This window comes from Carcharhinus amblyrhynchos, chromosome 9, assembly GCF_965287045.1.
Source record: "Carcharhinus amblyrhynchos chromosome 9, sCarAmb.v2.hapA, whole genome shotgun sequence".
Classification (NCBI taxonomy): Eukaryota; Metazoa; Chordata; class Chondrichthyes; order Carcharhiniformes; family Carcharhinidae; genus Carcharhinus; species Carcharhinus amblyrhynchos.
This window is the reverse complement of record NC_137332.1, coordinates 81224887-81250646: the sequence shown is the minus strand read 5'-3', so window position 1 is coordinate 81250646 and position 25760 is coordinate 81224887. Positions and strand designations below refer to the sequence as shown.

Here is a 25760-nt window from a genome sequence, read left to right as displayed (position 1 = left end):
CCAACTTGGTTCACTGTCTGTGTGGTGTTTGAACATTCCCCCTGTGTCTGTGTGGGTTTCCTCCAGGTGCTCTAGCTTCCTCTCACATTTTGAAAGATGTGCTGGTTAGGTGCGTTGATCCAAACAGGCACTGGACTGTGGCGACTAGGGGAATTTCACAGTAACTTCATTGCAGTGTTAACGTAAGCCTTACTTGGGACTAATAAATAAACATTAACTTTTTAAAACTGTCAAGCTCTAATTGGTCACCTTCATGAATTACTCTATTTTTGATCATCAATTTATTGCTTTGACTTTGTTTTATTTTTGCTCAGCAAGTTGTTTATTTTCTTCCGACCTCAAATTTTCTTTTAAATTCATGTTTAGTGTTGTGCCAAACCTTATCTTTGCTCATTGGCTTCTTGATAAAGAAAGAAGTGTAAATGTGGCCCCTGCTGCGCAAAAAGGTTGGACAAACTTGATGTAAATGATCCCATGTGCGATGAAATCTGTGGTATGGGGATGTGTGCGTAAGCTGCCATCTGCACAGCTCGCTTGTCAAATTTTGTTGGATGCACTAACTCCCGAGTCAAAGCTTTCTTTAAAGACACTACTGAACTGAAAGGGAAACGAAGGCTAACAGGTTTCTGGGAATGGGCTGTCCCCTCAGGTTGCTCAGGCAACAGAAGCTGGTTGAAACCAGACAAAAGATGAAACCATGAAATGATCAGTACAGTGAGGAGAGGAAACTTATGGCACAGCTAGAAAAGAAGACACAGACCCATGGGCAGAGCGAATAGGGATGTGGGAAAGTGTACCTTTTGGTGAAAATAGTATCCATGGGCCATGAGTAGACTAAAGCTGCTATCGTATGGGACTTGCCTAAATCTGAGAAAGACAGAGCTTTGAAGGACTTTGTGCCTGAAATTAATTCCATATATGCTGAATGAACTACCTAATAAAACTGGGGATCCATCTTTGTTTTATATCCACTATTTCATAGAATTCTACAGTGTAGAAGGAGGCCATTCAGTTCAACAAGCCTGCACCAACAACAATCCCACCCAGGCCCTATCCCTGTAACTCCAAGTATTCACCCCACTAATCCCCATGGCACTAAGGGGCAATTTAGCATGGCCAATCCACCAAACCTGCACATCATTGGAATGTGGGAGGAAACCAGAGGACCTGGATGAAACCCATGCAGACATGGGGAGAATGTGCAAGCTTCACACAGACAGTTACCCAAGGCCAGAATTGAACCTGGATCCCTGATGCTGTGACGTAGCAGTGTGCCACCATGCCACCCTTCAGGTATGTTATAGATTATATTAACTACAAATTGTTTGTTAATTTGTGTACAATTTATGTTAATTTTGGTTTGATTGTTAAAGAAAAAATTGTAAAACATGAAATCTTGTCCATCAGGTTTTTGTTGGGGTCATTCAGTAAATTATCTTATTTTTAGTTTGTTGATCTCTACGGGAATCATAACACACCCAACTGTCTGAAGAAGAGCAAAGGAGTTCTCCCTAGTATCCTGGACATCACAAAAACAGATTATATCATTACTAATACAGCACTGTTTGTGGAATCCTACTGGACACAATTTGCATGTCACCATTTTCTACATTACAAAGTGACTACATTTGAAAGTGTTGGAATGGGTCATTGACAGTACTATCAAGCAGCACTTTCTTCACAGTATCTTGCTCACTGACGGTCAGTTTGAGTTCCACCAGAGTCATTCAGCTCCTGACCTTACTACAGCCTTAGTTCAAACATGGACAAAAGAGCTGAATTCCAGAGGTGAGATAAGAGTGACTGCCCTTGATTTCAAGGCACCATTGGATTGACTGTGGCATCAAAGAGCCAATGACAAATAAGGGGGAAAACTTTCTGCTGGTTGGAATAATACAGGAAGATGGTTGTTGTTGTTGGAGGTCTATCATCTCAGTTCCAGGCCACCACTGATTGGGAAATATATTGTCATTCCTCCACTGTCGCTGGGTCAAAGTCTTGGAACTCCCACCCTAACAGCAAGGTGAGTGTGTCTACACCACTTGGACTGCAAGAAGACATCTCACCACCATCCTCTCAAGGACAATTAGGATGGGCAATAAAATAAATGCTGGCCTAGCCAGCATCATCCACATCCCACGGACAAATATATAAAAAAAACTTCTAAAGTATTTCATAGTCTGTAAAGTGTCACGTGCTGTCCTGAGCTCATGAAAGCTGCTCATGAAAGTTCTTTCATTCCTTACATGCATTTATGATTCTGTTTCAAAAATATACAAAAAGGAATCCATCCACTTGCTCCACCCTAGAATAAACACTAAAAATGCTGATTACTCAGCCAGTCAGGCAGCATCAATGGACAGAGAAACAGTTAATATTTCAGAATGTTGTCCTCAAGGGAGTTGCATGATGGGGAAGCAATTTTGTTGGGTTTCTTTGAGTTATACTTACTGAAAAATATTTCAATTAATTACATGAACAGAATATTTCACAGTTAACACCGTGAGGTAATAACTATTCCCCATTAGTGAGTATGCTTATGAACTTCAAAGTTCAAGACTTCCATGTAGATGTGGTTGCAAAGTGACCAAAGTTGGGAATTAAATATTTCAGTTTGGGTGGTATGAAGATGCAACATGGGGCAAAAAACATTGGTGAGAGGTTTTTATAGACCCCTCTAACAGTCAGGAAATTATTGGCACATGTAATAAGGGCAATGCAGTTATTATGGGGAACTTTAATCTTCTTATAGATTGGGCAAACCCAGTGCACAGTAATAGTGTGAAGGACAAGTTTCTAATATGTATAGAAGATAGTTTTTGAGATCGGTAAGTGATGGAACCAACTAGGTAATGGGCTATAAGAACATAAGAAATAGGAGCAGGAGTAGGCCATCTAGCCCTTCGAGCCTGCCCCCCCATTCAACAAGGTCATAGCTGATCTGAAGTGGATCAGTTCCACTTTCCCACTTTCTCCCCATAACCCTTAATTCCCTTGTCTATCAGAAACCTATCTACCCGTGACTTAAATATATTCAGTGAGGTAGCCTCCACCACTTCAACGGGCAGAGTCGTCCAGAGATTTACCACCCTTTGAGTGAAGAAGTTCCTCCTCAACTCTGATCTAAACTGTCCCCCCCCTTATTTTGAGGCTGTGCCCTCTAGTTCTGCTATCCTTTCTAAGCGGGAAGAATTTCTCTACCTCTACCCTATCCATCCCCTTCATTATCTTATATGTCTCTATAAGATCCCCCCTCATCCTTCTAAACTCCAACGAGTACAGACCCAGTCTATTTAGTCTCTCTTCATAGGCTAACCCCCTCATCTCCGGTATCAGCCTAGTGAACCTTCTCTGCACTCCCTCCAAGGCCAATATATCCTTCCGCAAATGCGGCGACCAAAACTGCACACAATACTCCAGTTGCGGCCTCACCAGTACCCTGTACAGTTGCAGCAAGACCTCCCTGCTTTTATATTCTATCCCCCTCGCTATAAAGGCCAACATTCCATTTGCCTTCTTGATCACCTGCTGCACCTGCAGACTGGGTTTTTGCGATTCGTGCACAAGGACCCCCAGGTCCCTCTGCACCTGCATGCTGCAGCTTTTCGCCTTTTAAATAATAATCCCTCCTACTATTATTTCTACCAAAGTGGATAACCTCACATTTGCTAACATTATACTCCATCTGCCAGGTCCTCGCCCACTCACTCAACCTATCCAGATATCTCTGCAGACTTTCCGCACCTTCCACGCAATTTGCTTTTCCACTCATCTTCGTGTCATCAGCAAATTTCGTTACCCTACACTCAGCCCCCTCCTCCAGATCATCTATATAAATGGTAAACAGTTGAGGCCCCAGCATTTATGATTGAGTATTGCCAGTGAGACAGAGCTAACTAATAACCTTGTAGTAATGGTGTCTCTGAGGAAGAAGGAACATAATATGATAGAATTTTAAATTAGGTTTGTAAGCAAATTTGTTAAGTCCAAAACTAGGATATTAAATCTACATAAAGCAAACTACATAGGAATGAGTGAAGAGTTGACTAAGGTAGATAGAGAAACAAGCATTTAAAGAATTTGTATGTAATTTGCAACAAAGATACATTACTTTAAGGAATAAAAATCTAAAGAAATAGTGATCTAACTGTAGTTAACAAGAATGGTATGGGGAGTGGTGATGAAAGAAAATGGCTTTTCTCTGTCTTTACAGTACTGTGTCCTAAGAGATCATTGGTGACCATGGACCTCCATGTTAATCTTGCTGTGGAGAAATAGACCTTCTCCACTGATGGTACAGTTACCATTTTAGAAGACTCTTTAGAAAGATTGTCCTTTGTCTACCTCAATTTCTTTTACCATCTATCTTTCCCATTAGTATCACACTTCCTAGATCATGATTTCTTATTCCCTCACAAGAAATTCAGCTGTATCTTCCTGATCTTGGTCAGCAGAATTATTTTGCTCTCAGATTTTACATTGTAAGTGACGTGTTTGAGATCTCTTCATTATTCACTTCAAAAACCATAATTCAATCATAAAACCATAATTCAAAAACCATAATCAATTCTTCTCTGCATTGCTTTACTGATCATCTAACATTCATTTCTTTTTTTCAAAATTGTTGCAATGTCTTACACCATGATTCTCAGCTTTGATGGCTAATTTTAAGTTGATCATAATCATTTTCAATGTTTGTATATTTGGCCATTTCAAAAGTGGAGTCACAGGTGGACAGAGTGGTGAAGGAGATATTTGGCATGCTTGATTGCATTGGTCAGAACATTGAATACAGGAGTTGAGACGTCTTGTTGAAGTTGCACAAGACATTGGTAAGACCACACTTGAAATACTGTGTACAGTTCTTGGTCATCCCATTAAGGAAAGGATATTATTAAACTAGGAAGACTGCAGAAAAGATTTACTAGGATGCTACTGGGACTTGGTGGTTTGAGTTATAAGGAGAGGCTGGAAAGACTGGGACTTTTTTCCCTGGAGCGCAAGAGATTTAGGGGTGATCTTATAGAGGTCTGTGAAGTAATGAGGCACATAAATCATCTAGATAATAAACATCTTTTCACAAAGATAGGGGAGTCTAAAATGAGAGACCATAAGATTAAGGTGAGAAGGGGGAAATACAAAAGGGTCCAGAGGGGCATTTTTTTCACACAGAGGGTGGTGAGTGTCTGAAACAAGCTGCCAGAGGTAGTAGTAGAGGAGGGTACAATTTTGTCTTGTAAAAAGCATTTAGACAGTTATATGGGTGAGATGGGTATAGAGGGATATGGGCCAACACGGGCAATTGGGATTAGCTTAGTGGTTAAAAAAAGGGACAGCATGGACAAGTTGATCCGAAGGTCCTGTTTCCATGCTGTAAACCTCCATGACTCTATAATCCTGCATCTTATTTCTTGTTCACACTTCTGTCTAAAGTTAACATATTTCCTCGGTAAGAAATTTTGTCTACCTATGTGACCTTTTCCTTCTTTGCTGTAATCTTATATTCTCATGTGATTGTCTTCTTGGACATGACCAGACATTTTGTTTTCTTATAATTTATGCCCAGCCCTTCCTTCACAATTTCACTCACTACTCCATACAAAATCTTTTGGAGTTTCTGTTCGGAATCAGCATCAAGAAAAGTATCATCAGTGTATCTTATATTTTTAAAGCTGTAATGATAATGTTACCAAAAAAGATTAGTAAACCTTATGATTTAAGAAAATTTGACAATTCAGCAAAAGAGGACCAAAAATTTGATCAAAAAAAAGAAAGTAGGCTAGCAAGACAAACAAAAGCAGATTGTAAAGTTCCAAAAGCATGTATATAGGAAGAGATTAGTGAGTATGAATGTTTAAAGGCAGAGATAGATGAAATTATAGTGGAGAATAAGGAAATGGCAGAGACGGGAAACAAATACTTTGTATCTGAGTTCACCATAGAAGACACACAAAAAAACATGGAAATAATAGGGAACCAAATGTCTGATGAGAATAGAGAACTTTTAAAAATCAGTATAAATAAAGAAATAATACAGCAGAAATTAATGGGAATAAGTAGCAACAAACCCTCTGTACCTGATGATCTGTATCCTAGGATTTTAAAAGAGGTAATGAATCTTTATCATTCTCTACCCCAGAGATATGTGAATACTTAGTCGCTGAGCAGGCTCAGGCCCAACAATGATAGATCATTGTATTCCAAGGAAAATATTGGGCATTGGAATAGTGTGGGAAGATGGAGATCAGCCATAATCTTATTGAATGGCAGAATAGGCTCAAGGGGCTGAATGGCTTTCTCCTGCTGCCAATTCTTATGATCTTATGTGGTCAGCCTCACCTGTTATCATACGCCTGTACTTCTTACCCATTGGCCTGAATATCACGCCACTGTTATTAATGGCCATGACCTAATTTCAATTATGGCTGCTGCTTTGCCTTAAATATTACTACTTGTTGCTCTAAATTTCCCTGTTCAGCTCATCTATCCCTATCTTGCAGATAACTGCAAACAAATTTGAGTAGAATTCCAACAGTGAAGATAACTTGGTTTATAAATGCATGATTTACAGAGGATTATGTAAATTACCATTGATGAGAGAGTACATGTTTGAGCATCATAATACAACTCATTAGTAGGATTTAGTTTTCCCAGTCCTCACTTTTGGGTGCCTCCTAACTAATTCTGTGTTCTTTGCTTGTTTGCCACAAATTTGGAAGAGTTGTTATTGTGATGTTGATTTCAGTGTATTTATTTAATGAAATATCACATTGCATCAGCGAGGAGGAAAAAAACTGTCATTTAAACAAAAAAAATGTGATTTGTGTCCTGACCTAATGTGCTGGAAATCTAACCCACTTGGTTGTTTCTGACCTTTAAGTCAGTACGATATGTTCCCTTAAATCAAGCAGAGACAAGCTAAACCACACACTGCCCCTCCTAAAACCCATCTCGCCCTCACTCCCCTAATTTATTCTTGGTCGCAGGACATTGTATGAAAGAATATGAAACCATTCCAGTTGCAGGGCCATATTTCAATGCATACAAACAAGAATAGTAACAAGAATAATATTAAGAATAAAAATAAATGGAAAATATAATTCCTGAGATGGTTTCTCGGTCAATCTTACCACTTTTACTAGTTATCATGTTAGTCAGCATTAACCAGGAAGTGTGATGCTTTCCAATAAACTCATTAGCTGCTGGTAAAGATGACTATTTTAATTAGGATTGTTATTCAGTAGTGATCTATTTTGAGCCGACTTCTCTGAAGATTTCATTGTTCTTTGATCCAGACATCAAAGGCTTGTTAAAACAAACATTTAGTCTAATTTATATTGTATGTTCAAATACATTTTACTGACTTTCAAACATTTGATCATTAATTTATATTTTGTGTCAGCAGCTCGTGAGTAACAAAGAGTTTTAATTTATGTTATTAGCCAGATAATTTGAATGTATTCGCTTGCATAATTTTTGGCTAACACAGATGTATATTTAAAGAAAGGTGAGATTCTTTCTATATGTTAGGAACTTTGTCAAGCTGAGGCAAGCACAGCAGAATTTTTTTTTTATTTAGTGACAACTCTAACCCAACATTGTTCAGCAGCTGTCACCTTCAGCAAAGTGTTTGCGAGAAGTAAGTGTGCAAGAAGTGTACACTACACAGGGGACATTTATACAACTAGAGATCTGGCATGGCACTTCTCACTGTGAGTCACTATGTGGTATGTGTGAGTTAAGAAACAATTGTGGCAACAAAGGTTTTGTAGGAAGCAGATTTGACACTCATGAGGTGTGTGTTATATATGAAACATTTAAAATATTACTCATACAATTCCCATTTCATTGCATATGACATGTCAGAGACTATGGTCTCTCTTACCAGAATAAACTGTCTTAGTCATGTTAATTCTCCATTGTTCATCTTCTGTTTCAATTTCTCCCTGTGATTTTCTCTCTAGTCTCTTCTAAATGAAGAGAAGCTGGTGAGGCAGAGGTTGTTTTCCTTAGAGCGGAGAAGGCTGGTGAGCACGGGGTGTGGATGGGGCCAAGTGCAAGATCAGAGTGTACAAAATTCTGAGAGACACAGACAGGGTAGTTAGGGAGTGACTCTTCCCCCTAGTAGTGGGGTCAATTATCAGGGAGCATAGATTGAAAGTAAGGGGCAGGAAATTTAGAGGGGATTTGAGGGAAAATTTTTTCACCCAGCGGGTGATGGGAATCTGGAACTCTCAGCCTTAAAGGATGGTAATGACAGGAATCCATACAACATTTAAAAGCACTTGAAATGCCTTAGCATACAAGGCTACATAACAAGTGCAGGAAAAGAATAGAATGGGATTAGAATAGATAGTTACTTGATGGCCAGCACAAACACAATGGACCAAAGAGCTTGTTGCTGTGTTGTAAAACTCTATTGGGTGGGACTTCCTGACTGCACTCACCCCAAGACCGGAAAATCTTGCCTGAAGTGAACGGACCTTTTCATGGTCCGTGTCCCGCCTCCTACAATTCCCTCTAAATGTTTATCTCTCTCCCTTCTGTCTCTCTATCTTTCTTCTTTCCTTTTGAGTGAGACATGGTGTTGTGGTGTACCGTCATGGGAAAAAGAACTGCCAACCTAATGGCTGCCTTTGGATAAGGACTGCAGACAAGGTTTGGTCTCCAACAGCAACAGCCCCTCCAGCATCCTCCACTCATGTTTCCTCTCCCCCTTTTTCCCATCATACACCCAAAACACTTGACCTTTCTACTTCTCTCTCACTCTCATAACTCTCACTCATCTTCACAGCTTGCTCCTCTCTCATTCACTACATAAGAACACAAGAACTAGTAGCAGAAGTAGGCCATCTGGCCCCTCGAGCCTGTTCTGTCATTCATTAAGATCATGGCTGTTCTTTTTGTGGACTCAGCTCTGCGAAACCGCCTGCTCATTATAACCCTTAATTCCTTTACTGTTCAAAATTTTATCTATCCTTGCCTTAAAAACATTCAATGAGGTAGCCTCAACTACTTCACTGGGCAGGGAATTCCACAGATTCAACACACCATGAAAATGAAATGAACACAGTGGATCATAATAACATAAGAAATAGGGGCAGGAGTAGACCATCTGGCCCCTCGAGGCTGCTCCACCATTCAATAAGATTTTTTTGTGAACTCAGCTCCACCTATCTGTCCATTCACCATAACCCTTAATTTCTTTACTGTTCACAACTTTATCTATCCTTGCCTTAAAAACTTTCAATGAGGTAGCCTCAACTACTTCACTGGGCAGGGAATTCCACAGATTCACAACCCTTTGTGTGAAGAAGTTCCTCCTCAACTCAGTCCTAAATCTGCTTCCCCATATTTTGAGGCTATGCCCCCAGTTCTAGTTTCACTCGCCAATGGACACAACTTCTCTGCTTCTATCGTATCTATTCCCTCATAATCTTACATGTTTCTGTAAGATCTCCTCTTATTCTTCTGAATTCCAATGAGTATAGCCCCAGTCTATTCAGTCTCTCCTCATAAGCCAACCCTTTCAATTCTGGAATCAACCTAGTGAATCTCCTCTGCACCCCCTCCAGTGCCAGTATACCCTTTCTCAAGTACGGAGACCAAAACTGTACACAGTACTCCAGGTGTGGCCTCACCAGCACCTTATACAACTGCAACATAATCTCGCTATTTTTAAACTCCATCCCTCTAGCAATGAAGAACAAAATTCCATTTGCCTTCTTAATTACCTGCTGCACCTGCAAACCAACTCCTTGAGATTCCTGCACAAGAACACCCAGGTCCCTCTGCACAGCAGCATGTTGCAATTTTTTACCATTTATATAATAGTCCATTTTGTTGTTATTCCTACCAAAATGGATGACCTCACATTTACCAACATTGTACTCCATCTGCCAGATCCTCGCCCACTCACTTAGATTATCTATTTCCCTCTGCAGACTTTCAGCATCCTCTGCACACTTTGCTCTTCCATCCATCGTAGTGTCATCTGGGAATTTTGACACACTACACTCAATCCCCAACTCCAAATCATCTATGTCAATCGTAAAAATCGTAAACACACTACACTTGACCCCAACTCCAAATCATCTACGTAAATTGCAAACAATTGCGGTCTCAACACTGATCCCGGAGGTACACCACTAATCACTGAATGCCAACCAGAAAAACACCCATTTACCTGTACTCTTTGCTTTCTGTTAGTTAACCAATCCTCTATCTATGCTTATACATTACCCATAACACTGTGAACCTTTATCTTATGTAGTAGTTTTTGGTGCAGCACCTTGTCAAATGCCTTCTGGAAATCCAGATATACCAGTGGAAACAACTTCCCTGCTTCTATCTTATCTGTTCCCTTCATAATCTTATATGTCTCTATAAGCTCTCCCCTCATTCTTCTGAATTCCAATGAGTGTACCCAGTTTACTCAGTCTCTCCTCATAAGCCAACCCTCTCAACTCTGGAATCAACCTAGTGAATCTTCTCTGCACCCCATAGGTTCCACAGGTTCCTTATTGTCCACTGCGCATGTTATTCTCAAAGAATTCCACCAAATTAGTAAAACACGACCTGTCCTTCATGAACCCATGCTGCGTCTTACTAATGGGACAATTTATATCCAATCTTAATCTTCCACCAACTCATCATTTCCCCTTTCAAGAGTAATGGCAAGACGCAAGCTGCCTTTTGTTCTTCTCTTCCAATTGGTTTCCCTTAATGATTTTACTTTGTTTACAAATATATCGTACTTTCACTTTAAAATAGGAAAATTAAAAGGAAAATACTCTTTATGTCTCTCCCATATGTTAATTATTAGAATATTTTTCTCACAGGTGAAAGTAAACATATTTACTTTTTTGAACTGTCAAAACAAGCTGACATAATTAGTCAGCTTCAAGTTCAACAGGAGATGTTTTAAAAGTAAATTAACAGCACGAAGACTCTCTTGCAGTCCTTCCCTTTCCCTCAAATTCTGCTCTCTTCCTCAACTTTATACACTTTCTGATGTCTTTCTGATGTCTGTGAACAAAACAAAACTGGGTAATCGCTGCACTTCATTTTTTCCCCAGTTGGCCAAAGATTATCCTTTCTGCTGAAAAACACACTCAATACAAGCATTACTTTAGAAGTGATTCTTCAACGAAGTTTGAAAACAAACTTAGCATTTAGAAAAATCCATCAGTGTTAGAGAACGAATGTTACTGCTGCAAACTGGGAAATTCGGTGCACGTATACTGCTGGGTCCAGATATGACCAACATCACCATACCGCAGCTTGAGACAAAACAATTAAGTCTAAGCAAAAGTTTTTAAGAGACTGAAATCGTTGAGTATTTGAAAGCTTTAGAAGCTGACAAAGAAAATGTAAAGTATAAATCTGCTAATGTCATAATGAGCTGTTATCTTTTGAAACTAAACTATTGTTTAAACCCTGACTGTGTATCATGAATTTATGTTACTGGGGGGGAAAAATAGATCAAAAATTTACTGGTGACCAATATTTGGGAAGGATTTTGAATGGCTTTTGACACAAAACCCCCCAGTGGCCAGATTGTGTAATTACAGGGTGATGCCCTCAGAGAGATCATTCCTAATCTAAACTGTGTACACGCAAGGGTACCGGAGGTAAAAAAGGAACTGGGACAGAAAGAAAAGTTGTATGGGCGGGTTGTAGCTGTAAGCTTCTTAATAAGCAATAAAAGGATTTTTCAGAAATTAAGTTCAGGAATGTTGGTCAGGCTTTATTCGAAAACATTTTCATGACATTTTTTTCAGTGTTTCCAGGCAGAATATTTAAGTGCCTGAGTGGCTGATACTATGTATCCACAAATTGTAACTTGCCTACTTCGTAACCTTCAGGTAAAACTGATTGACAGTGAGTAAAGATTGATTTAATTTTGATCTATAAGCAACTGGCAACAAATCACCTAGCGGCAGTTGAGCTGGTGTGGTTGGAATCTCAATCGGTAGGTTGCGTGTTGAGGGCTCTAGTTTAGTCCGACAATGCAGTACTGTGGGGTTACTGAATAATCGGAACAGCTCTCCTTCAGGTGGAACATTAAAGCCAAGATCCAGCCTGCCTAACCACCCCACCCACTCCTAACATCCCTGGCTTTGGGTAGTTTAAAGTCCCGTGGCTTTGTTTTAAGAAGAGCAGACATTCTCCGGTTGTCCCTCAAACACCACTTTCAAAATAAGTTTATTTGATCATTAATTTCATTGTTTGGGGGTGGATGAGTGGTCGTAGTGCATTTTAAATAATTCCCTAATGTCTAAATCGCCTTCGAAGTAATTGATTCTAATGTGACCATACTTCTACATAATCCTTGCCCCCTCTCCCTTTGTTTTTTTAAATAGTCTGTATTGGTAAAATGTTCCTGATTTTAAGTTAACAAATTTATTATTCTTTTAATTTCCAGGAAATTTAGGGGGATCGAGTGGCCAGTGTAAACAGAATCACGATCTAAAATGTAAAATCCGTGTGATTAAATCAGTTACGGCATCGAAAATATCCCTGCAATTTACAAATGAACATCTAACAAATGATCTGGTTAAGAAATAATGGGTATTTCCCATGTCAATATAGGGATGTCATGGAGCAAATTACTATTTTAGCCCAAATTCTGAAAAAGAGCACGTTAGAGAATATATTCAAGCAGCAAGTAAATAATTGGAGGCACAAATTATAGAGCATGGGGGGAGAGATGGGACATTCACTCCCTTGGTGAGGAGTCTGCAAAGGAAGGGTGGTGGATAGGTTTAAGTGAGTGGGTAGAAATTTGGTAGATGGAGAAATGTGAGGTTGTCCACTCTGGCAGGGAGAATAGAAAAGCAGAATATAATATAAATGGACAGAGTGCTGCAGTACAGAAGGATCTGGGTGTCCTTGTACAAGAATCACAAAAGGTAAGCAGGTACACTAAGTGGTTAGGAAGGCAAAGAAAATGTTAGCCTTTACGGCATGGAGGATGGAGTATATGGCTAGGGAAGTCTTGTTTGAACGGTACAGAATATTGGTGAGACTCAGAGTACTGTGTACAATTGTGGTCTGTTTTTGATATAGTTACATTGGAAGTAATTCAGAGAAGGTCCACTGGGCTGATGGCTGGGATGAAGTGTTTGTCTTATGAAGAAAGGTTGAGAAGGTTTGACTCATACTCACTGGAATTTAGAAAAATAAAAGGTGATCTTACAGAAACATCCAACATGGTGAGGGGGGGGGGGGGGAGTTGTCGTGGTGAATTCTGAAAGAATGTTTCCCCTCGTGAGGGAATCTAGAACAAGGGAACGTAGTTTAATAATACGGGGTCTCCCATTTAAGACCGAGATGAGGAGGAATTTCTTCTCTCGGAGGGTGATTAGTCTAGGATTCTCTCCCCCAGTGGAGGCTGGGTTATTGAATATATTTAAGATTGAATTAGACAGATTTTTGTTTGGTAAGGGAGTTAAAAGTTGTACGGGTAGGCAAAATGCGAAATTAAGGCCACAGTCAGATTACCCATGATATTATAGAATAGCGCAGCAGGCTTGAGGGGCCGAATGGTCTGCTCCACCTAATTCGTGTGTTTTTTTATGATAGATATGTGAGTAAATCTGAATTAAAGCTCATTAAATTCCCCCATTTCTTCACCTACTTGCTCTATAACTGTCTCTGAACCGTGGCTACACGATGCAGAATTATCTCCATCAAGACTCGAGGTGGGTGAACAAGTTGACTTCGCTATTCATGGAGACAAGGGCGAGGGGCAGTGAGCTTCCGTCACCGCATCGCCAAGATTTCCGGCGTTTTCCACAGTTCCCTTCGCTTCAAACGATTTGTCTACATGGCGCTACACCAATCTGGCCGGGGCTGCAAGTGTTGGTGTGGTTATCACAGACCCTCCACCTGATTCCTCCTCACATCTGCACGATTCGAAAACAAAATCTGTGCGAGTGGCTTGGAAGAAGGAGTCGCTAAAGACGCCTTGGGAAATGGGAAGTGAGAAATTATTGGCAAACTTCAAGTCTGCAGTAAAGGTTCATCTTTAAGCTCCTACCCGCTAAGTTAAATTTAAAGTCTACCTTTAACTTGGAGAAACGCAGGCATACATAGGTAGGTGTGAGAATCCACTGTGTGTCACACAGAGCGGACTGGTAGCTCGCACCTCTTCTTCCAGCCACTTCCCTCTCCTGCGTCCAACTCCCTGCTCAACACGTAGCTCCATCTCTCCCGGGAATTCTGGCGGGAACTTTTGAATGTGGAATATCTCTCCTCACAGCTACATTCTTCTAGCCTTGGCTACATTCTTGCAAACTCCCTCTGCAATCTCCCCTGAGTAATTCATCTACCCCGCTCAGTATATTCCCATTTATTGTGCACTCTCTAGAATCGGCCAAGCGGCGCGGGAATGGACCTCACTCCAGTAAGATGTATTGAGATGTTTGGGACTATCCAGTCTCGGGAGCGGTGGGGGTTGGGAGGAGGTGTTCATAATAAAAGCCCGAGTGTGTGAGATCCGTGGATTTTACCGTCAACTCAAGAAGGAAAGCAAGAAGCTCATTGCTGTTGTGAAACAGCACTTTCATAGTTGGGTCTGAATGTGTTTTGGTGGCGGTTTATTTAGTTCCATTGCCATGCCTGCAGAAAGCTGTAGAGGCTGGGTCGTTAAGTATGTACAAGACTGAGATAGTCAGTTTTTTAATCAGTAAGGGAATCAAGAGTTATGGGGACAAGGCAGAAAAGTAGAGTGGAGGATTATCACATCAAATCAGTCATAAACTCATTCAATGGCAGAGCAGACTCGACGGGACGAATGGCCTACTTCTGCTCCTACTACTTGTGGTCTAAGCACATTAAATGTTCAGGAAAGGTAAAGTACATAGATATGTGCAACCTCCTTGGGTGTGGAAAGGGTTGTGTAAATCTGCACCTGGATACTTAAAAGATTGTCTCTGTATACATTTGCAAACACATAGAACCATAGAAAATTTATAGCACAGAAGGAGTCCACTCGGCCCATCTTGTCCATGCCAACCTAAAGACAGGTGCCCTTTCTAATCCCACCTTCCTGCATCCGGCCCTGTAGTCCTGTAGTTTATGGCAGTTACGATGCAGATCTAGGTACTTTTTTTTAAGTTTAAGGTTTCTGCATCCACCATCAATTTAGGCAGCAAATTCCACTATCCTAAAAAAGTTCTTCCACGTGTCCCCTCTAAACCTTCTGCCACTTATCTTGAACCTCTGTTCTCTGGTTCAAGGGAAACAATGTTATCGTGCCCACTCCATCTCTTCCCCTCATAATTTTGTACACCTCTATTAAGTTATCCCTCAGCCTTCTTTGTTCCGAGGAGAATAACACCAACCTACCCAATCTCTCCTAACAGCTACACTCTTCTAGCCTTGGCTATATATTCTTGCAACCTCCCTCTGCACTCTCCCCACAGTAATTCATCCACCCCGCTCAGTTTATTCCCATTTGTTGTGTACTCCCCACAACTGTTTGACCTCCCTAAATACACACACAAAAATGGAGGTGTACCTTCAAATAAATAAATGCACATTATAGATATTCAAACACACAGAGAGACACTAGCAAGAAAGTATTAGTTCAAATGTTAATGCCAAATCCCTGTATGTGGTAAATGTGAATTGACGTATGAATTGGTAGGTTAGTGTGTGGGGAGAGGATCTGTGTACCTGTATGTGTGGAGCGCCGGGTGTGTTCCATCCACTCTGTACTTACCTAGGGATCTATGTACGTATCTGGGGGTGTTTGTGCGGGTATATATGGGGTAATGTGTGTATGTAGGTGTGTTTCAGTCCCGTGCGTCCATTTTGGCAAGGTTTCGTAATCCTGCCTTTCCCATCAATAGGAACAAATCAGAAAGTGAAATAATGGGCCAATTGTGGCTCAAAATAATAGATCATTTTAAATCCAAGTAGTTTGAAACTGTAGAACAATTTGAAAGTATTCGCTCGAAGGAGATTTTACAACTTAATACGTTTATTTCTTTTAATACGCTGCGCTTATTGTAGACCGCCCCGAATCTGAATTTTGATAATAAATCTTTACCTCGAAATATGTTGCCCCACCCTCATGCCTCTTTGCGGACTCGCTGTGTCCTAAGGTATAAAGGCCAGCGTTCACATTCCTGACCACCCCGAGCCCCTGGTAACCCGGACAAGCCCACCGGCAGATGGGTGATTCTCTCAGGAAACAGCGCAATGCAATAAGCAGGGAGATTAAATATCACTGCTCCCTCCGGATAGGCCCGCGATTTCAAACAGCGCCGAAATAACCAACATTACACCTCGTTTTGGGGGGAGGGGTGGTTGAGGAGACTTCTCTATTGCTTCACAATAATTTGCCGTTTGAAGAATTAGTAGCATGATTTCTCTCTGACATTTGTGTTAACCTGCTGATGAGCAGGGAAGTGGGAATTCATTCTTAGCCAGGGTTCTAGTTCGGAGGATGTCGAGGGAACCGTTCCTTCTGCTCCTTTAGTTTCAACTGGGTCTGGCCAATTGGGCCCGTTTAAGATAAATGTGAGTCAGAGAAACCGAAAATCAGGGTCAATAGCCTGTGGGTGTGGATGTCTGCCTTTATATGAATGTATGTATGCATATGTATGTGTCTGTGTGTATATATATGTGTAAGTTTGTGTGTGTATACATTTGTGTGTATGTGTGCATGTAGTGTATTTTTATGTGTGTACATCTTTGTGTGTGATTTGTGCAGTGGGTAGATTTGTGTGTTTTTTGTTTGAGTGTTGTATGTGTTTGTATGCGTGTGTAGGTGTGGGTGTGCATTTGTGTGCGTGTTTGTATTTGTGTGTTGCTTTATGTTTCTCTTCATAAGCCATGTTTCTGTGTGTGCTTTGTGTGCACATACGTTTGTATGTGTGTGGGTTTGTGTGTGTGTGTAGGTTTGTATGTATGTGTGTGTCCCAATGCTAATACGGATTACAGCTTGAACTCAGAACACTAGCTTTAATTAGCAAGGCAGTCGAAACATTAAATAACTTTACTTAAAAGTGTAAATAACTGCCGCGTGCATTCCAATGCGTCGCAATTACATCCAAACCGTTTCTTTATAATAGTCATGCAGTTTACATCGCTTCTCGGCCTTTTGGTTAAAATCAAACGTCAGGTGAACTCCAAGATGGGAAGCAATATATTTTCTTGGATCTTGTTTGTCTCTCTTGTGGGGACCATTAATTGGATTCATTTGAATTTAGGGTTTGGAGCAAGCAAAGGAGATGCGACTCAGGCTTGCCCGGTCTCTTCTGAACATTGGCTTTGTAATTTTAAGAATGGAGTAAAAAACACATTGTAGCAACCCTCCTGAACTTGTGCATGACCTAAAACGGTGTCAGTGTAACACTGTGTGTCACTTCTCTGTCGGCGGCATGTGATTTTCAATGTATACTGCTGAGAAATTTAAAATCGAAAGAAATCACGCTAGGACTAAAGGGACAAAATCAATCTCGGCATTTTGTTTTCACTTTTTGGAGGCAGAAATTGTCACAGAACTCCTGACGCCCAAAGAAAAAAGATTGGGAGAAGTTGCCTTACCCTCAATGTAACACGCGCGTCACACATTCCCAGATCGTTCTGCTTTCTCTGCCCCAGCCACCCTCCACCTTCCTTTCTTTCCCATCCTGTCATCACTGTATCCAGTATCTGCCTCGATAATATTTGCTACCTATGTGCGAGCAGACACAAACTCTTCGATGTGCGCCTCTCTTTCTTTCCATTATTATTTTGTTTCACACCATCTAAACACTCACCCAAACTCTCTGTTCTCTGCCTTCTTGCTCTGGGCCCTCTGTCTAGCCCTCATCCCTTCTCTCATTGCACCCATGCTGAGTACCCCTCTAATATCTGTCAGACACACAAACATATTTAAACCATTCCCTTACACCGTTGATAAAGTTTTGGATCAGAAAACAATGCAGAAACAGATGTATAATGTATCTCTGCGCTGATCAGGAACACTCGCTGTGTGAAAGTTCACTTAATAGCCTTTTTTTCTTCATCCTTTAAACTTGTCAACTTTTTGTGTAAAGGCTGGGAATGATTTAGTTGCCCTCTGAGAGTTTTTCTACCTTTAAAAAATATTTGGAGTGTCCCGTGTATTTGACGGCGATAATATCATATAACGCCCTGACCGGCCGCTCCCTTACTGGGTCCATGTCCAACATAATGCTGGAGAGGATTTCTCAGCATGTCCCTCTCCCACACATCTCAAATTGTACACCTTTTACAGAGTCAGGGAAGAAATCCTGAACGTCAGAGGCCATTTGGCGACAGGGTACATTTTGCAATTTAAAAGACAGGTCAATATTAACGTGTAAACTGCAAACATCTAGAGATAAAACCCAAACACAATAACGAAACGGATTTTTATTCAAACCTCCCGGGATAACATAAACAAAATTAGTAAAGCTTTTTTTAAATAGTAAAGAATTGTTTTAATGTTTCTGCTGAGTCCGGAATTAAATTGTAAATTCAGTGTGTGAACAAGTTTAAATGTTCATTCCACTTGATTCTCTGCCCGATCTCAATTCAAGGTATTCCTAGGAATGAGGTTGGATTTAGATTTGAATATTGCAAGCAGGAATCTACGGAATTTTTTTGAATATATTTAATATTGCGTTGGGAATTCGCGGGAATTTGATTTTTTTTTCACATAAAAAGGAGCCCACAACCTAAGGGACAAACAGATTATTAATGTGAAGGACTCTCGGGCAACTGATTAATAATCCGCGGTATTTATTTAATTAGCTGGGCAATGATTTCAAAGAAAGCTACAAAATTAAAGCTTTGTAGGAGTTGGGCTTCTATCGATGCGTACATGAATTTTTACTTTTATTGCGTATTTACAAGCAGAAGGTCTGTGAATATGTGTATATATTATATATATGTATATATCGTCTCTGTATATAGGTGTGAAATATATGTGTGTATACAATTTGAGATATATTTGGTCCACTGAGATCTATATAATGCTAATTTATGAGTGGCAAGTTATGAGGAGTGTTTTGGGGGGGCGAACATCCACGCGTTGTAAATTGGATGTTTTACTGTTTAATGTTTACACCACGTATTTAAATTGTGTGTGTGTTACATACACTCCCGTCTAACATGCATCGGGGTCGTTCTGTGTGCATCTTCCAGATCCAGTGTGTTTCATTCCGAGTAAGTAGTTCATACATTCTGACTTCAGTACATTATTGCAAGTATTCGCTAAAGATTTTGCTAGTAACTGTACAAGCGTCAACACGCAAGTTATGAGGGATCGAGCTATACAATCCACATGTGAGCGATCTGTTCATATTAAAGCGATTCACAAACATACAGGGACTAAGGTAAAATAAAACTGGCCAGTCTACCTAAGGGAGAGGGACATTAATTCTGCCAATTAATATATATGTATACATAGAAAAACGACAACTGCCAGTGAAGAACTCACCGAGAAGGGAGGCCGGGGTTTGAGCCGAATGCTGCAAACTTGCTTCCATTTTCAATCCGTCTAGCATAATCTCGGGAGGGGAGGGGGAAGCGGCACCTAAAATGAAGAGAACAGAGTTTGTCAGCTCAAAGCGGCTCTTCCCCACACACACACACACACAGACAAATGGTAAAGCCTGACTCTGTCAAATACCTGGCCTCGGATCCTGAAAGTAGCGCCCGCTCAGATTGCTGAGATTGGAAGGGGGGCTGGGGGGGGGGGGGAACTCAGGGGGCCCGGCGGCCGCTCCGTCAAGGAAGAGGTTCGACAGAACTTCCTCCTTCCCCACACCAGCCCGCAAAATAACCCCCGCCCTCCCCTCCGCAAAAGTTCCCGATCTGTGCCAGCAGACTGGGGAAGCAGTCTATCTCTCTCTCTCTCTCTGCGGAATGCTCAAGCAGAGGGAGACCCGGAGCTGTAGTGATCTGTGTGCGAACCTGCAAATTACCCATGCCTCAAATTCTGAAGTACAGAACTCAACTGGGACACGGTTCAAATCACAGAGTTTAACCCGAGGCTTCCGCTATCTTGCAACAGTTAAAAAACCAACAGCACTAATCACACTCACTTTAACGAGATAAAGCAGCAAACATTTTTGCTGTCAATTGTTTTGGTTCAATTCGCTTCGATATCTTACACCCAACACGCCCCTCCAGAACGACAATATTTACTTCTGAGTTTGGACCAGACGGTTTGGTTCCCGTTAATATATTCTGCTGATTGACAGAATGATTACACAGATTGCAACGCTAATGAATTTCTAAAACTCGTGTCCATTAAGGACATTAATTTCCTGTGAAGAGTGTTTTAGAGGGTTGATGGGGAACAGACAAGGAGGGAAACGGGGTAATAACACATCTATCCCATCAGTTGCAGGCCGCATTAATTTCGCACCTCTGTCCTGGACAAACAATTGTTTGGAAAATTTATCCTCAGACCCGCTCCCTCCTTGGATATTAGTTTGAGTATCGTTCGATTTAATTTTTAAAGTTTTTTTAATGCACTGTTTAAAAATAATCGGTGCCTTTCGTTTTAATTTCAAAGGCGTTTTGGATTTTTTAAAAAACCGTACATAATCATTTATATTAATTGTATTTAATATTCAGACAAGTTCAACAACACCACCGTGCCCAAATTGGATGCTTGCGAGATTTTAAGGCTGAATTTAATATTTCTCTTTAAGTTTTCATAAACGTTAGAACGATGATATATATTTCAATAGCTGGTTTACATTAAACAAGGCTGTTCAGCGCGGGCGCGAAAAATCCCTCTAATAAATAATCACGTTTCTTATTTTATATATAAAGAACAGGTTTGGAACATTCAATCCTGTTATAAATGGGTCGGTTTAAATTGAGTGGATCTGGGGTGGAGAGCCTGAGACTTTTATGTTGCAAAGAGAATGAATTAATTTTAAATCGATAAAATATATAAAGAGAAAATGTGTAAATATTTTCACCCACTGGTTTCGCACTGGTGGAATGAAAAGTGTCGTTCAGAATCCAAAATATTCCATCAAAAACAAATATAGCTAGAAGTTGTGCCAAAATGTAATAATTGATTATTTTCTATACATTGGAAAATATGTTATATCTCTCTACAATGTATCTTGTAGAAGATATAAATGTGGTTGGAACTGAGACTTTATTTTGATAATTGTTACTACTATTGTTCGAGATAACAAAAAAGACTGAAGTGGGGAATTAGAAGAAGACGGTTGGTTGGAAGCGATTTAAAGTAGGTCGAAAGGCGGTAACCTGAGTTTAAAAAGAACGTGTACTTTGCATCCTGTTAAAATAACTTTGATGCTAAAGGTTGCACTGACCGTCTTGGTGTTTGAGTTTATTCGGTTCGATCGGAAAAAAAAATGCATGCACAGGCAATGCCCAGGATGCTACTGGGTTAGATAGTTCGGCATCAATGTTGTACTTAATACGCACACAACTCACCGCTATATCAGAGAGCAGAGTCACTCACTCTTTGGAGGCGACAGATTTAATTTGTGGATTGGGAGGGCTGCTCACAACCGGTCTTCAGAAGCTGGCCACGGAACGCCACTCACCACCGCACCCGCACCACCACCCACCACCACCCCCCCTCCCAATTTCCAAGCAGTCTCTCTGTGCAGGTTACTGTGTCCCAGAGCTCATCGAAAGTCCGTGGAATTCCTCTTGCAGTCCAACAATACCAGTTTGCCCAAATTCCAACTCCCAAAGTCCAGGCTGTGATGAACGTTGGTGGGTTCTCCCTCCCTCTCTCTCTATTGGGAGGGGCGGGAAAGGGGAGACAGAGGAAATGCCTGTCAAATCCCGATTGGGCTCGGGAGCTTCCTAATCCCAAACTTTTCTCCCAGGGAATCACACACTTCTTTGCTTGTCACCGCCAGCCTGAACCTTTGGGAGCCAGCCCCTCCGATTACTCCCCGCCAGTCACAAGACACTGGGCGGGGGAAGTGTCCACACACACAGACAGCTGGGTACAGAAGATCCCAGGGTTCAGGGAGAGCAAAGAGTGGGGGCATCAACCAGTGAGGGGCAACGGTGACGTTGAACGAAATATCTCAGGAAACAAAGACTCTGAGTCACACAACCACTCCAGACTGAATGGCAGGCAGAGAAATTGAGGAGGGAATGGCCTCAGCATCTTCAGTTCATTTCATCACTTATTTATTGTGTACACGCAAGTTCTGCTATTTTACAAACATATACACTATACATTATATGCAACATATCCGCACACATATAGACAACACATTGTATAACATATATTCCATGCATCTATATAACATATTTTGCCATACATGTGTGTGAAAATATTTTAATCTGAAATATTTAGTATAATCTATGGTTTATCTGCGGTTACTTTCATGCAGATCCAGTGATGGTTTACTTTTAAAAAATAATTTTCGCTCTCATTCAAAGCTTGCTTGAAATGGCAATGGTATAGATGCTGTATATTTCTCTTTCTTCATCAATATACGGCCAGAACCAGTGACACGGGCAAGAGGAGTTCATTAAATTCATATCGGCTCCATCAGATCGAAGTGGACAATTTATGTTTTTTTTTGGGGGGCGGTTGATTTTTTTTCCCTCTTTAACTAAAGGATGATCCAGGTTCCAGTCTTCCTGTGAACAGAGGCTTCTGAGTCAGGGAATTAATTGTCTTTTTCCGTTTGTCTAAATGCACATTGAAACATTTCTATTCTATTCTAATTAATGCCATACTCCTCTCAATGTCCGTTCCTTTCCTCCTCTCTTTCCGCCCGCTTCAATTTTTCGTTTGTACCGTGCAGAATTCCTGGGATCTGAAGTGTTTCCTCGGTTTAATCTTTCCAATTTCTCGCTCCCTCGTACCTCCAGTTTTATGCCTCGCTCATACACCGGGATATCTTCAATTGCCTCTTCCCACGCTCCGTATGTTGCTGTCACCTGCAGCGGTTTCGTCTTCCTGTGTACTGACCGAGGCGACTTGCACATTCCCCGGGAAACGCCACTCGCCCGCAGACAAGACAGACAGGCCCTCGTTCGGTTACCGGCGAGGGAATCACTGGGTGTCCGGCTCGGTCGCCCGGTCCAACGATTACACTTCGGTACGGAACTGGGGAAGATCAGGATGTGTGAGAGAGAGACCGGGACACTTCAGCAATGAAGAGACAAGTGGAGTTAGGCTAATTTACAGTTAACAGCGAGGGTTGGGCGGTGGCTCGCTCTCCATTTCAACCCTTTAAAGTTTTGGTCACCCTCCCCTTTACTAACTTTATTGCCTGCCCAAACGCCCACCCCCTCCTCGTGTTTTGAAATGCTTTATTTTTGCTCAGAGTAAATTTTCTCAGTGATATATGAAAGCCTGTTTTTTGCTTCAATTGTGTGATACCTGAATGATAGCATCCGCTCTGGGACACAGAGTTTACAGTTTGTCTCCCCCCTCCAGCCCCCTACACCCAGTCCTCACCCTCACACACATTACAAAGCAGCGGAACACAGCCCGGATACTTTCTTTCTAACTCGGCCAGCGATTGACACTTGAGTTTAATAGGTCTTTAAAGCCTTCAGTATAGTTCACATCCGTGTAAAATCTCTGCAGAGATCAATGTTACATCTTCGCCTAATTCTTACCCATAATACAGAGTCACACATGACATGTCCCGAGTGGGCTCCGAACCCTTCAAGACTAATGCAAGACTTTGCAAATTCATCGGGTCCCTTGGTTCCCTCCCATGGTCACAGACATGTCTGTGTAGCTGTGTGTGTGTGTGTGTGTGTGTGTGTGTTGGGGGGGGGGGGCGGTGGTGGAATTGGGGAGAGGGGGTGGAGAGCTCGTATCTTCCCCTGCCTCTCTACCTCCGGGACTGCGTTCTCCAGTGCTTGCCGTTTATAAAGATTAGGGGGTAATATCCGAATAACAGCTACTGCCAGGTATTTGATTCCAGAAAAAAATTCTGTATCATGTTACGTAAATTATTTGTGTATGTCAGGTATATATAAATACATGTATAACATAAACAGAAATTACTGGCAAAGCGAAGTGGCTAGAAGACATTTAGAAAATGATTCACATGCACCGTCTAAAGCTGCATCCAGTCCAGGAGCTCAAGGCCTGGTGAGTGCTGCCTCCCACATTCGATAGAAGCAACATTATCAACCAGGCCATTATATTCACCAGTGTAATCATATCAATCCTCGCATGTTACTGTTACCACGTTTAATACTTGCAATTCGCTCGAAATTTCTGAGCTCTGTCATTATCGATTTCAAGGGTGGGTTTTATATAAGTTTCTAAATAAATAGGTGTTAAGGTTTTTGGAATTGTTAAGGAAGTCCCACAAATACAGGAACAGTATTCAGAGGCAGTATCAGTTCTATGCATTTATAAGACTGTGATTGCGCTGTCATTTGGTATGTGAGCATTTAAAAATATAGATACAACACTGTTCAGTTGGTATATTAATACATCTACAAGGTTGCAATATCACTGTCAATTAATGTGGCGAGGGAGCATGATAGATTATACATACACATTCAGAGAAAGTGATACATTTTATATACATTCAAAACTATCAATCGTTGGTCAGAAATGCAATAATAAGATTTATTTATAAATGATTTATTTCTACAGACGCACTGGAGGGATTTAATACGCGGTGTATATGAGCGGTACAATCATGTTTTAAATATTAGACACAGGTAACACCACTCAACTCAGAACCAATCTGCACAAATCAAACGGGTGAAGCTGGCGGATTTGGAGTGGATTCCGATCGCCGCTTTAAACGAGTTTAAACCACACCAACGAAACTCGGGGTAGCCCTGGCCAGGGCGCCTGTCGGCTAAGAAAGGTTCTGTTTTAATTCTCTGCAGGATTTTAACGTTGTTTTGTTTTATAAGGAGAGAAAAACCTCAGGTTGAAACGGAGGATGACCGCAGCATCCGGGAAAGCTGCATAAATTGAATTTGTTTTTATGTCCCAGTCAACAGAAGAGCCGAGCTCGTTATTACCGTCATCTCTTTAAGAGCTTTTCAAAGAGGATTAATATTTCCTTATCGATTTTTCTTTTTGAATATAATTATCCTTCTTGTTATCTTGAAGGAATCAGCGGGCACTTTCGACAATAATTTGATAAGAGCTCATTAGCGCTGACTTCGCTCGGGGGCACTCTTTATTACAACTCTCACTCAGAGAGGCGCTGCTTATTACAGGAACGCAGCCCAACACCGTCAGGAGAAGTGTTCAAGTGACCGGGAGGCGCATATATCACACAACTAAAATACAACTGTCTTTCCTTAAATCACCTGAAATATAGAACTGCAATGAGAAGGAATGAAGCGTTCATCTATATATATATATTTTTTACTTTCGCTCGAAATTTAATTCAATGCAGCATTTGTAAATGTAACTGTTCAATTTAATCTCGAATCTATGTTAGCGTAAGGGATAGCAGGTTGCTGTTCATTTTTTATTTAGATTAGAAATGTGTAAGCAGCTTCATTCTAGGGTGCCAGTAAAACCCGAAACCACCCTTTTGCCCCATGACCTCGGTTTGTTGCTGGGAAGTTTAAAGTGCGTAAACTGAACGGGGCTCGGTGTAATGGTTAAATTGTCCCTTCAATGAAGGTGAGGCGCTCACAAGCGCCGGTTTGCTTTGGCACCGCTGCGTCTGGCGAGAGAGGGGTAGTTTTTATTTTAGTCCTTCGACAGTTGTGACCCAGAGCTGGGGTGGGGGGTGGGGGGTGGTGCAATCAGAATTTCCACAGAGGTTTCG

At 41.2% G+C, this 25760-nt stretch overlaps 1 protein-coding gene across 1 annotated transcript in view; it reads right to left on the bottom strand.

The window, feature by feature from the left end:
• The window catches only part of LOC145348422 (LIM homeobox transcription factor 1-alpha-like), a 250164-nt gene extending 230426 nt beyond the window's left edge, over window positions 1-19738 (bottom strand). The window contains exons 1-2 of the mRNA XM_080196636.1: window positions 19655-19738; window positions 19463-19558 (exon numbers count right to left, since the gene is read on the bottom strand). Of these exons, the coding sequence (XP_080052762.1) occupies window positions 19463-19529 (67 nt within the window). The 5' untranslated portion in view covers window positions 19530-19558; window positions 19655-19738. The remainder of the gene's footprint in view (window positions 1-19462; window positions 19559-19654) is intronic.
• Window positions 19739-25760: the final 6022 nt, after the last annotated feature.